Consider the following 13923-nt stretch of genomic DNA (forward strand, 5'->3'; position numbering starts at 1 on the left):
TTGGTAGGGTCTTTGCCTGGTTTGGGGATTTCCTCTATAAAATCATGCACAAGTAATGTTTGAGTTACTGAAGCTCCCATTTTAAATGTTCTCATGGGGCCTCAGTGATTAATGATGTATATTTGCTTATGTAGAAGCCAGTGTGTTGTATGACCTGGTTTATCTTCGAAGAAATGCATTTTCATACTACATCATTGTTCTGTACCTGCTCTGCTGGATATAATGGAATTTAACAGTGATATGGATAATTCAGATTGATCACTAATCAGAACATGATCAAATGTTGAGCATGCTTGTATATAACCCTAGACAAGTCTGTCTGGGGTACAGTGCGCCCTCAAATAAAATGGCGAAGCCACATGGTAAAGGAGAGAATGACAAGGAAGAAGTCAGCGAGCTAGGCCATTTGGCCTCTTCCTCATTCTTTCCTGGCCCCAGCAGGTCCCTTAAATCTGACAGAGGAACATTAACAGGAACTTAAAAGAATCAACTATAAATTCAGGATGCTTTCTTTCTTATGCTCTCAAGCTCTCCCTCTGACTGGGGAGGAAATTAATTTTAATTAAAACCCATTGTACTGGGTTCCTGGCTGTCTAGGTAAAGAGAGATAGGAAATTAAGGAATTAAGTAATTAATCTACAAAAGATTCTGCTACCCCCTGCGAGCAAAATCATCTCCCCCTGGTGACTTGGGAGATAAGTGCAGGGGGTGCGGGCCTCTGCTTCTTTGTTCTAGACAATCAACCCCCTGCCCACGTTTTCTCTTTCAGCGATAGAGGACGAGTTTGACTTTGCTCTAGGAAAGCAAACTCCAGCCTTCCTGAAGAAGTGTGTTTGCTACATTCGGAAAATCGCCAACATTGAGCGTTTTGTGAAAATCCCGGAGATGGGAAAGTACATGGATATCACTGGAACAGAACCAAGGATGATGCGGGACGCAGAAGCCCAAGAGAAACTGATAAAACTCAGGGACGAATTTATCCCGACTATCGTCGCATCATCTAATCTCAGAGTGTACACGTCTGTTACCCATTGTGACATGAAACTGGGCTATTCCCAAGAAATAGAAAATCATTACATAGAAGGACTTGGTAAACAGTTTTATGAGGACATGATCGATATCATTCAGGCAACCGTCCAACAGAATTTTGACACCGAAACTGACACGCTCTACGATGAAATCCTTCAGCATTCCTCATTGTGTAAGACGTACGCCTCCTTCTATGAGTACAAATGTGAACCTCTCAACATCGTGCATAAGTACGTTCTGCCAAGCAAAACTGGGCACATCAACCCTCTGGTCATATACGGCGGACCGTGCACTGGGAAGACGCTCCTGCTAGCCGAAGTAGCGAAAAAGGTGAGAGCCTTTTCTTTCACAAGCTTATTTGTAAAAATCCTTTCCTTTCGGGGAAAAGACAACTGGGTCAAAAGTCACTTCCATCCCTGTGTTTACTACCTGAATGATAATTAGTCTTTCTGAAAAGGCGACTTCAGTGTTTCTCTTACGCTGGTATAATGGTCCTATGGAAAGAATAAGGTCCATGGGGTACAGTGAAGAGAACAGCTTTATTTTTCTCTCCCCTTGGTCACACTTATGTTGTGGGGCCAGTTCCCATTTGGATGGGGACTCGGGGAGATCTCACAACTCTTCTCATCCCTCTCAGCAAAGACAAGCCCTCCTATCGCTCTGGACACGAAGTCATTCACAGTTGAGCAATTCACTCTGTCCGGTCTAAGAGGATAATTAAAACTCGAGTTTATATTTCTCTCCCGCAGCTGAGGCTCACGATAAGCAAGGCACCTGCCCTGGGAAATCAGGATGTGGTCATCTTCCCCTTCTTTCACCACATAGCACTTCCCCCGCCTCCCCCCACCCCCATCCCGGCCCTAGGGTTATGGCTTCAGGGAAGTAGGAAAGATAAGGTGGCCAGAAAGTTCTTACATAACCAATACTGTTGTAAAAACAAGACTCCACAGTCTGTGGTCACATCAGGTGTTTAAAGCTGCCTCCTAATTCTTCTGAGGCCTTTTTCTAGTTTTCTGGACATTCTTTCCCTCCCATCTCTCCTGCCCTGTCCTCACTGAGCATCTTATTTTATCCACAGTTCCCCAAACACAGGGGGATGCATTTTTTAATTTTTGCTAGCTGGTCCTTTCCATGACTTCTAGACACCCAGCCACACACTTCTAGTACCTTTCTAGAGATCCACAGCCAAGATCCACAGCCTAGCAAGCTCCCTCAGATGGGACCTGGGGCAAACAGAGCCAACAAAAACCTCTCTCCATCAGCTCAGTCTAGCCAGTGGCGCACATGTGTCACATGGGAAGCACTTGGGTATTTTTCGCCCTGGGAAAGAACACTTCTCCACCCCCTGTTCTATCCAAAGAGCTAGCCAGCCTTGTCAGCTAACCTCCATATTTCTCAGGTGTCTGAGGACATCCGTTGCCCTGGCTCCCCAGCTCTATGTCAGTCGGCCTGTCAGTAGGCCACTGAAGCCTCTTTCCTGGGGTGAGAAGTGAGGGTATTGCTCAGTCCTCCCCTTTGGGAGTGGATGTTAACAGATATGACCCACGGCACCCTAATCTCCAATTTTTTTTTGGGGGGGGGGGCTTCTTGAAACTCCTTTTTAGTCCCACTAAAGGTAGCAAAACTGGTTTTCACAACTCCCTTACAAATCGTGCCTACCTCACTCTGGAATGTAGGGTCTCTTGTCTTGGCATGTCAGCCTAAACTGGACGAAACTAGTTCCGTTGTAATCTCCTTTTGCACCTGACGTCCCTGTCTGATGGTTTCTATTATCTTGGTGTTACCTCAGAATCTCTACATTGTCCTTCCTGGGGTTCTTCTCTCGAGAACAGAGCTTTCTTTAACTCCACAGACACTCTCGTCATCCGTCATGTGCTATCACAATCTCAGGGAGGTCATCTTGAAGACAAGAACAGGGATCGCTGCGCTGTACCTTACGTGGGGATTAGGTTTCAAAGTAAGCTCACAGGCAAAAATCTGGTGTATAAACTTACTCTTAAAAAGTCCCCAGGAGGGGCACCTGGGTGGCTCAGTGGATTAAGCCTCTGCCTTCGGCTCAGGTCATGATCTCAGGGTCCTGGGATAGAGCCCCACATCGGGCTCTCTGCTCAGCAGGGAGCCTGCTTCCTCCTCTCTCTCTCTGCCTGTCTCTTTGCCTACTTGTGATCTCTGTCTGTCAAATAAATAAATAAAATCTTAAAAAAAAAAAAAAAAAGAAAAAGAAAGTCCCCAGGAAAGTTAATTTACCATTTCTCTTTTTTTTTTTAATTTATTTATTTTCAGAAAAACAGTATTCATTATTTTTTCACCACACCCAGTGCTCCATGCAATCCGTGCCCTCTATAATACCCACCACCTGGTACCCCAACCTCCCACCCCCCCCTGCCACTTCAAACCCCTCAGATTGTTTTTCAGAGTCCATTGTCTCTCATGATTCACCTCCCCTTCCAATTTACCCCAACTCCCTTCTCCTCTCTAACACCCCTTGTCCTCCATGATATTTGTTATGCTCCACAAATAAGTGAAACCATATGATAATTGACTCTCTCTGCTTGACTTATTTCACTCAGCATAATCTCTTCAGTCCCGTCCATGTTGCTACAAAAGTTGGGTATTCATCCTTTCTGATGGAGGCATAATACTCCATAGTGTATATGGACCATTCATCCGTGAAGGGCATCTTGGTTCCTTCCATAGTTTGGTGACCGTGGCCATTGCTGCTATAAACATTGGGGTACAGATGGCCCTTCTTTTCACGACATCTGTATCTTTGGGGTAAATACCCAGTAGTGCAATTGCAGGGTCATAGGGAAGTTCTATTTTTAATTTCTTGAGGAATCTCCACACTGTTCTCCAAAGAGGCTGCACCAACTTGCATTCCCACCAACAGTGTAAGAGGGTTCCCCTTTCTCCACATCCTCTCCAACACATGTTGTTTCCTGTTTTGTTAATTTTGGCCATTCTAACTGGTGTAAGGTGATATCTCAATGTGGTTTTAATTTGAATCTCCCTGAGGGCTAGTGATGATGAACATTTTTTCATGTGTCTGATAGCCATTTGTATGTCTTGATTGGAGAAGTGTCTGTTCATATCTTCTGCCCATTTTTTCATATGTTTGTCTGTTTCATGTGTGTTGAGTTTGAGGAGTTCATTATAGATCCTGGATATCAACCTTTTGTCTTTACTGTCATTTGCAAATATCTTCTCCCATTCCCTGGGCTGGGCTACAAGGATGGTTCAACATTCGCAAATCAATCAATGTGATACAACAAATTAATATGAGAAGAGAGAAGAACCACATGGTCCTCTCAATTGATGCAGAAAAAGCATTTGACAAAATCCAGCATCCATTCCTGATTAAAATACTTCAAAGTATAGGGATAGAGGGAACATTCCTGAACCTCATGAAATCTATCTCTGAAAGACCCACAGCAAATATCATCCTCAATGGGAAAAAGCTTGCAGCCTTCCTGTTGAGATCAGGAACATGACAAGGGTGCCCACTCTCACCACTCTTGTTCAACATAGTATTAGAAGTCCTAGCAACAGCAATCAGACAACAAAGAGAAATAAAAGGTATCCAAATTGGCAATGAAGAAGTCAAACTCTCTCTCTTCACAGATGACATGATTCTTTATATGGAAAACCCAAAAGACTCCACCCCCAAACTACTAGAACTCATACAGCAATTCAGCAACGTGGCAGGATACAAAGTCAATGTGCAGAAATCAGTGGCTTTCTTATACACTAACAATGAAAATACAGAAAGGGAAATTAGAGAATCAATTCCATTTACTATAGCACCAAGAACCATAAGATACCTGGGAATAAACCTAACAAAAGAGGTAAAGGATCTGTACTTGAGGAACTACAGAACACTCATGAAAGAAATTGAAGAAGATACAAAAAGATGGAAGACCATTCCATGCTCTTGGATCGGAAGAATAAACATTGTTAAAATGTCTATACTGCCTAGAGCAATCTATACTTTTAATTCCATTCCGATCAAAATTCCACCAGTATTCTTCAAAGAGCTGGAGCAAATAATCCAAAAATTTGTATGGAATCAGAAGAGACCCCGAATTGCTAAGGAAATGTTGAAAAAACAAAAATAAAGCTGGGGGCATCACGTTACCTGATTTCAGGCTTTACTACAAAGCTGTGATCATCAAGACAGCATGGTACCAGCATCAAAACAGACACATAGACCAGTGGAACAGAGTAGAGAGCCCAGATATGGACGCTCAACTCTATGGTCAATTAATCTTCGACAAAACAGGAAAAAATATACAGTGGAAAAAAGACAGTCTCTTCAATAATTTACCATTTCTTAATATGCCAAGCCCAGCTGCTGGGTTTTCCTCCCCTTTTTTCCTTTTTCCCCTTCTTCCCCTTCCTTTTCCTCCTCCGCTCCTCCTCCTCCTCCTGCTCCTCCTTCTCCTTCTTCTTCTCCTTCTTCTCTTCCTCCTTCTCCTCCTCCTCCCTCCTCCTCCTCCTCCTTTTTTTTTTTTTTTTAAGATTATTTATTTGAGAGAGAGAGAGAGAGAAAGAGAGAGGAGGAGGTAGAAAGAATCCAAACCAGACCCTGCACAGACTGTGGAGCTGGACACAGGGTTCAGTCCCATGACACTGAGATCATGACCTGAGCCGAAACCAAGAGACCAACGCTTAACAGACTGAGTCACCCAGCACCGCTGGTGTTTCTTCTGTTGTTAGAAGACATAGTTCTTTTTTAATGGAACACCAGACCAAGTGGCAGGGTTACATTTAGGGGCCATGTTGCACATGTTGCATCAAAATAAAGTGTGTGTGTTTATGTGTGTGTGTGAACACTAATTTGTATGTAAAACTTCCAACTTTAGAATGTTCCAGGTCAACAGGACAACAGCAGTATGAGGAGCACACGTACAGGAGCTGAAATCTAATGAGAAAACATCCACGTAGAGCATTTGACCTTCACTCTAGGGCTTTTTCCCTCTGGAAGAGGGAAGGGCAAAGTGGTTGGAGGTGCAAATGTTGTTGGACTTGACAATATTCCCTGTGAAGCAAGTCCATGTGCAGTAGCACAGGAAGTACAGAATCATGTGGAATGTGCTGATATCCCAGTACGGATCAGCAGTCCCTGAGGGGCAGGACGTGGTGACAGTCGAGTTGGTCAACTTGAAAAATGGTTTTCTGAGCTCTCGCTCTTCTGGATATTTTGTCGAGCCACCAGAGTGTGTCTATTCACATTCCAGAACTCTGGTCCCACAAGAAGCCTCACCTGTTCCTAGGTCCCCTGCCTCTGCTCCAGTTGCCTCTCTCCTGGGGTATGTCTGTCCCGCCAACAACAACCTGTACTCCCTTCGTGACTTCATGTCCCTTGTGAGAATGCAGAGAGATGGCTCGTGTTTATCCGAGGTTATCTCCTGCGTGCCCAGCATTTCCATGGACACGAGCTCATGATCGGAGGATCGCTCTCTACATGTTCAACAACACGGGAGTGGGAGAAGAGAGGGCAATACATATCATCATCAGAAGCAAGCCACACAGGGACGAAATATCGTGTTCTGTTTCTGATTTGCCACTGTCGGACAGTTGTAGTAGGATGGCAGGATTAACTTCCTCCACATGGGCTTCAAGGTATGGGGCTAAACAGTTAATTGCTCCTTTCCCTTAATAGCTCATTCGGAAACTGACATCCTTTTCCTAAACTTATTCATGCCTTAACCTTGAACTAAACCCTGAGGAACCAAGTTTCATAAACTTACTTCCTCATGTATAAACTGTGTCCTTTCTTAAGCAGTATCCTTGGTGAATTCCAAGGATTACTGAAAGACATTATCTCCCTAAAAATAGACTTTGGGATTTTTTTTTATATATACTTTGATCATATCCCTTCTTGTCCTTGCCTTTCCTGCCAGAGAAATTCTAAATTTAACAGCCCCCTTATATATGTTATCTCCTTCGCTCTGCAGTTTGAGGGGAAAAAAAACCCTCCAGCTTTGTCTCTTGGTAACCACTTAACTCTAAGCAAGTCATTTATCCGCTTGCACTGGTTTCCTCTTCTGTTAAATGGTGCTATAATCCCATCTGCCCCACCTAGAGATAATGTGAAGACTGATAACTGACTGTAGATAAATCATGAGCTGTCATAAAACACAAGGCTTAAAGTTTTAGTCAACATTATATAGATCTTTACAACAATGAGTAATCAAGAAGATAACCCTATAGCACCACAATATAGGAAAATGTCTCTGGGTCATTAAGGATTCTATTCAGTATTTTAGTACTATTTTTTTTAATCACATTCTAATTAGCTAAGAATTTGATCAGCCCTATGGGATCTCAATTAGTGAAGACATTTGACTCCATATAATGCATAAATGTGTAAATGTGTAATGTGTAATGTGTAAATGTGTAAATCTCTACTTATCCTATTCATTAAACAAATACTTATTAAGCATCTATTGTGAGCCAACCACCATGCCAGGAAACAGGATTCAGTGATGAAAACCTGACCATACTAGATATGCAGATTCACTGTTTATGAAATTCTTTGTAACAAGCTAAGTGCTGCCTTGGAATTGAATAAGACTATTATCGCTATTTCATACCTTCATTAGAGTGATCGTGACAGCCTCGCCTATAGATCTTAGTGCATGAGCTCTGTGACAGCTCTTTGATCTTCTCAGGTGTGCCTAGTTTCTGGTTCTAGGCCACTGTCTGCAAGGTCAGGGTTACCAGAAGTCTGACCCCTGGAGGGAGGAAACGCTGTTGTACGCAACCATGTGAACATATATTACCGTTCTAAACACTACCTTTATGTTTCAGGCCTATGGCTGGCTACATGAAGACACAGGACCAGAATCTGACCCAGTAGTCGTCATGAGATTTCTAGGTACCACAGATATGAGTACTGACCTTAAGACTCTCCTTCTAAGCGTTTGTGAACAATTAGCAGTCAACTACCGGTGTCTGGTTCAAAGCTACCCTAAGAAGATCCATGACCTCCGTGACTTGTTTATAAATCTTTTGAATGAGTCTTCATTGCAGAGACCTCTAGTAATAATATTTGATGCCCTAGAGCAGCTCTCAGAGAGTGACGAGGCCAGGAAGCTTTGGTGGCTCCCAGCTCACCTTCCCCGCTTCGTACGAATAGTCCTGTCCACACTGCCTAACAGACATGGGATCCTGCAGAAACTGAGGTGCCTTATCCATGAGGAAGCCAACTACATCGAGCTGATTCCCCGGGACAGGAAGATGTGCAGCCAGGTCCTCAAACACCAGCTGCTGCGGGTCAAAAGGAAGGTCACATCAGGCCAACAGATTTACGTGAACAACGCATTCTCCAAGTGCACGCTGCCCATGTTTGTGAACCTGACCTTCAGGGAGGTGAGACACTGGAGATCACACAAAGATGTTGATGAATCCTCCCTCTGTGTCACAGTTCACGAAAGTATAGAGCAGCTCTTCTGGTCCTTGGAGAAGAAGTGTGGTCAGAAACTGGTCTCCAGGGCTCTTGGTTACATCACCATGGCCAAAATGGGTTTGAGTGAAATGGAACTGGAGGATGTGTTGGCCCTAGACAACAGTGTGATGAATGAGCTCAATGAGAACTCCAGGCCCAGCAATCCCCTGAGAGTACCTTATCTGTACATTGCAAGGCTCAAGGATGGTCTCAGTGGATACTTAATAGAAAGACATGTGAAGAACGTCACACTCCTGGTCTGGGCCAATAGACACCTGCAGCTCATAGCCCAGAAGTTGTATCTGCAGGACGATGGTGACCTGCGTGAAATGCACGCCATCCTGGCAGATTACTTTCTGGGAGTCTGGTCAGGGGGCAGGAGGAAAGCTTTCTGCCTTGAGGACCCCTACTTGAATGGCTGCCTTGACTTGGAGAGCAAAAGCTTGCTTGAGGAAGAGAAGCACTTCATGGAACAGGCTTCCTTTGATAGGCAGGCTCCAGACCAGCCCTGGGTTTTCCAGTGTAATCCACTGGAGCCTGACATCTTCTTCGTCAATCATCGGAAAATGTCTGAGCTCTTGCACCACCTGACAAGGTGTGGAAAAACCGATGACCTGCTTTACGGGATTATCATGAACTTCAGCTGGCTTTACACCATGATCAAAATTGGCCAGTTCGACAAAGTGCTTACAGATATCGAGCTGGCTTACAACTACTCGCAAGAGAAGGAGCTGAAGTTCTTGGCTAGCACTCTCCGCGGCATCAAAACCAAGGTCACTGCGTTTCCAGGCTCGCTTTCCGCAGAGCTTCAACAAAGGCTGCTGCCTGTTGTAAGTTCCCTTCCCAAACTCAGACATCTCCTTTTAGAATGTGACAAAGATGGGCCCAAATATTGCTCCATTGTGCCATTACACTCATCCATGGATGTGACATATAGCCCGGAACGTCTCCCCTTGTCCTCTAGTCACCTGCATGTCACCGAGATTCTGCCTACCTGTAACCCCAGTACAGTCCTCACAGCTCTAGAGAACGGCTCCATCAGCACCTGGGATGTGGAAACCCGTCAACTCCTCCGGCAGATCACCACAGCCCAGTCTGTCATCCTGGGTATGAAACTCACCAGTGACGAAAAGTATCTTGTGGTGGCCACGACAAATAACACCTTGCTGATTTACGACAATGTAAATTCGTGTCTTCTGTCTGAAGTGGAAATCAAAGGCACCAAGCACGGAAGCAGCTCCACCTACATCAATGGGTTTACCTTGTCTGTCAACCATGCCCTGGCTTGGCTTGAAGCCAGCAAAGATGTCACCGTCATCGATCTGCTCTACGGGTGGCCCCTTTACCAGTTCCACTGCTGGTATGAAGTGACCTGTGTCCAGTGCTCTCTGGATGGCATGTATGCTTTCTGTGGACAGTACCTGAACACCACCACCATATTTCATTTAGGGAGTGGAGAAAAGTTATGCACGGTGACTTCTGAATTTTCCGGTGGGTTTGTGAAGTTCCTTCTCATCTTGGACACGGCTCAAGAGATGGTAATGGTGGACAGCGAGGGAAGCCTCTCGGTTTGGAATACTGAGGACATTTCCAATCCCCAGCTGACTGACGACTTCGACTGCCGAAGAGAAGACAGTGAGGTGGTCAGCGTGGAACTCTCGGAGGACCAAAATGCGATTCTGATCTGTAAAGCCCTCAGCATCGAGCTCTTAGATACCGGCATGTGGAAGGTGGCCGAGAAGTTCAGAGCTAAGCACAACGAACGTTTTATATCTGCCGTGCTGTCCAAAAACGGGGACTGCATCATCGCGACCATGGAAAATACCTCAGCTGTGTTTTTTTGGAGGCGGGACACCGGGCAATGCATGGCGAGCTTACAGGAAATCTCAGGTACCATAGTCAAGCTGGTGAAATCCAGTCACCACAATATGCTGCTCTCTTTGTCAACTAGTGGTGTTCTTTCCATCTGGGATATAGACATCATCACCGCCATGTCCAACATAGATAAGACTGGGAAACCCATCCAAAGCCTGGTGTTACCCGCCAGAGGGGAAATCATTTATTCCCTCGATGGCTCGGATTGTGTCCACAAGTGGAACTTCAGCAGCGGCTTCCTTGAGGCAGTGTTCAAGCACGAAGGGATAGTCGAGCACTGCGTGCTGACCTCCTCTGGAGACGTCATGGTGACATCAGATGACAAAAGCAGTCAGTACGTCTGGCACACCAGCAGTGGCGAGAACCTCTTCCGAATTAATGGGCAGAGAATATCTCAGCTCCTGATCACCCACAATGACCAGTTTGTGGTCTCTCTCTGTGAGGAAAATGCCTCCAGGGTCTGGAGACTGGCCACAGGCCACAGGGTGTGTAACATTCTGACCACTTTGCAGAATGCCTTTATAACCTCAGCAAATACCTTTGTGGTGGGCATGACCCAGAGCAAAGTGCTGGCCGTCAGTCTCTGGACGGGCAGCATCACCAAGAAATTCTGCTGCGAAGACGGCACCACCATCGTGAATTTTAAGCTGATCCCCGACTGCCCTGACATCATCGTGTTTATCACGTCAGCCGAGACAGTGAATATTTGGAGTCTGACAGATGAAGTCATCTGTCGCCGTGTGCAGCTTCCGAACAACTTCTTGAAAAATCTGGAGGATTTCGAGATCTCTCCCAACGGCAAGCTAGGCATTATATCCAGGGGAGACGAGAATATCAATGTGCTGGACTTACACAGCGGTAAACTACGGGTGGTCCACGCCTCTGGGGTCATCTGGAGGCAGAGGCTGTCTCGAGATGGTCGCTACCTGGTGTACATTTGTTTCCGAAACGGGGAGGAAGAGGACGAAAACGGTGCGATATCCAGTCTGATTGTAATGAGACTGGCCGATGGCAAAAATATCGGTGCTTGTTCCCTTTACAAAACACCAACTTTTCTTGCCCTCTCACAGAGGCACCTCAACATCATAGTGGGTTTTGACGACGGGAGCATAGGGATCTACACAGTGGTGGACCGCGTAGACGCCGCACTGAAAATTAAAATCGCCACTTCAAACAGCAGACAGATTTTCAACAACGCGACACAGGCATCCAGGCCAAAGTGCAGTAGTTACTGTTTCAAGGTGTCTGTGGACTGCTTATGGAGAGAGTCTACTGAGGTCTTTGCAAGAGACAGTCCCATCACGGTGAGCGACTCCTCTGAGCCCAACGAGGCAACGCCATCCAAGAAACACAACCCTTGCTATGACCGGGTGGGCTCAGCCCTGGAGCCCAGGGGCCACAGCTACACCCCTGACAACTGACAAAACATTCTTCTCGCTCAGCAGACAGGCACGATACACAAACAGAAGGAAGAAAAAAATAAGTATCTTCTGTCTCCCAAATGATAAACTACTCCTTTCTTTAAAGACAGGAAAGATGCTGGAGTTCCAGCATTCACACGCTCGCCAAAAAGACAAACACGAAATCGGTTTTGAGTTGGCTCTTTTTGTCAACATTAATCCAGGAATGACACCTTGACAGAGAATTTCTAAAAGTGGTGGTTGACTGGATATTTTTTACGTTTGCTGGGTGGGAAGCAGCAGCGTAACTCATTCCATGGGCTTGGATGACGGAGGCTAGAACCATATACAGACCCCTCGGACTGGAATGAGTGCTACAGAAATCGTCTGGAATTGCAAACATGAAAGAGCCGTTTGACCTCCAATGATTGTGTGGCCATAAGTAAACACAGCCTTAATCTCTCCTTACATTTTACAATCCTGACAACTGTGTAAACCCAGTCTGCAGATGGGAGGTCAAAGGTGCAAAATCACGTAACAAAAATGCTCCCTTGCATCCCTAAGTTTCCCAGGAGAAAGGACGTGAAATGTGAGGCCATGCACTGGACTGGGCACAAGTACTAAGTACCACTCTCATAGGGCTACTGAGCACGCCGTCAGTCTTCATTAAGATACAGTTGAGACAGTCACATGCAAGGGTTTCTATATAATGGAACATACGATTTTTAAACTACGTCCTGGACGGCGAAAGAAACACGTTTAATGAGAAACCACAATCTTTTCATGTCTTTCTGAAATGCCTATTTGTGCTGGGCGTTTAAGTGGAATTATAGAAAGGGCATTATAAAGTTGGTCAAGACATCTGTTCATCTCCATCACTGTACTAACAAAAGTCTGGGCTATTCAGTCAGTCGTATGGAAGCATCCATTATTTCCTCAATCCCTGCAGTAAATCTTAACAGAAAGAAAGCTTTCGTGACACGCCATCTATGAAATACTGAAGACATCTGCCTTACTCTCATTCCTCCTATCTCCTGTGGAAAATGCAGACATACGACCAAATATTCGGGGACAAGCTGAAATGCCTGTCTTTGTGCTAAACTATTCCCCAAATCTTAAGGGTGTCCAAAGGTTCCTTCTTGTCCCTGTTTGTAATCACTTTCCTACTTCCCCCCTCTATATGTAGGCTTCTTCCTCTGTCACCCTTTCTGCTGGAGGGCTCCCCGGGGCCTTTATAGTCTTAAATACTTTTTAAACACTACTTCACCTACTTAAAAGAAAATACCACATCCCAGAAGGGGGAAAGTGATTTTCTTCCTTCCATAGGCTCCACATGGCCTGTCCTTGGATGAGTTTTAGAAGGGTATCAGCAATGCTCAGTTGCTTTGAAAGTGACGGGAAAGTGACTTGCGGCGGCAGAATGAGGACCAAGGAACTGATGTGCTCTCAGCCCATCTCCGCCATGAACTCACCACGCATCCGCAGGCAGATCTTCAGCGGCGAGATAAAGGGAGTGAGAGCTTTTGCTCTAGCCCTAATAGGGATGTTGGGGAGGAATGTGAGAAAAAAGACAGCGACATCTTGATTGTTCTTGCAAATGGAGAAGAAAAGTGAGCGAATCCAAAAGGAATGCAAGCTCATTGCATTTCACTTTGGAAAGCAAGTTGATGTGTAAGCACACAGAGACAGGATTCAGACATAAACACCCCACTCTGCGGTCGAAGACTTTTTTTCAGGATCTTCCTCCTGGTCCAGCTACCAGCCAGAAAGGGAGTTAGCCCGGCGAAGTCCCAGCCCATGTAGAGATCACCTGGAGTTGTATGAGTCAGTGCTTTTTTTTTTTTCTTTAGTTCTTCTGAGGCAACACGTTCCTATTCCTGTCCTTATCAGTCGGACCTCCATGCCGCACATTTCTAAGAATTAAATGCCTAGATGGATTAAATGTAGTGTGTGAATATTCTATGTAACAGCCAATAGAGTTTAACAAGTGACTTGAATGATTTTTCCTAACTTGTTTGCAACTGATAGCTCATATTGAATGTTTTTATGTAAACTTTGTATTGTTGGGAAGAATTACCCAATCAGAGATTTATATTTTCATAAATGTTACATTTAGTTAAATTTTGTTACAGAGTTGTTACACTAGAAAATTATTGCCGTCTTCAAACA

At 45.0% G+C, this 13923-nt stretch overlaps 1 protein-coding gene across 1 annotated transcript in view; it reads left to right on the forward strand.

Annotated features, from left to right (window-relative positions):
* Nucleotides 1–13923, forward strand: part of NWD2 (NACHT and WD repeat domain containing 2) — a 181800-nt gene extending 167877 nt beyond the window's left edge. Inside the window, exons 6-7 of the mRNA XM_059382237.1 lie at nt 770–1359; nt 7843–13923. Coding sequence (XP_059238220.1) covers nt 770–1359; nt 7843–11775 — 4523 coding nt within the window. The 3' untranslated portion in view covers nt 11776–13923. The remainder of the gene's footprint in view (nt 1–769; nt 1360–7842) is intronic.

The sequence above is a fragment of the Mustela nigripes genome, chromosome 1, assembly GCF_022355385.1.
Source record: "Mustela nigripes isolate SB6536 chromosome 1, MUSNIG.SB6536, whole genome shotgun sequence".
Lineage (NCBI taxonomy): Eukaryota > Metazoa > Chordata > Mammalia > Carnivora > Mustelidae > Mustela > Mustela nigripes.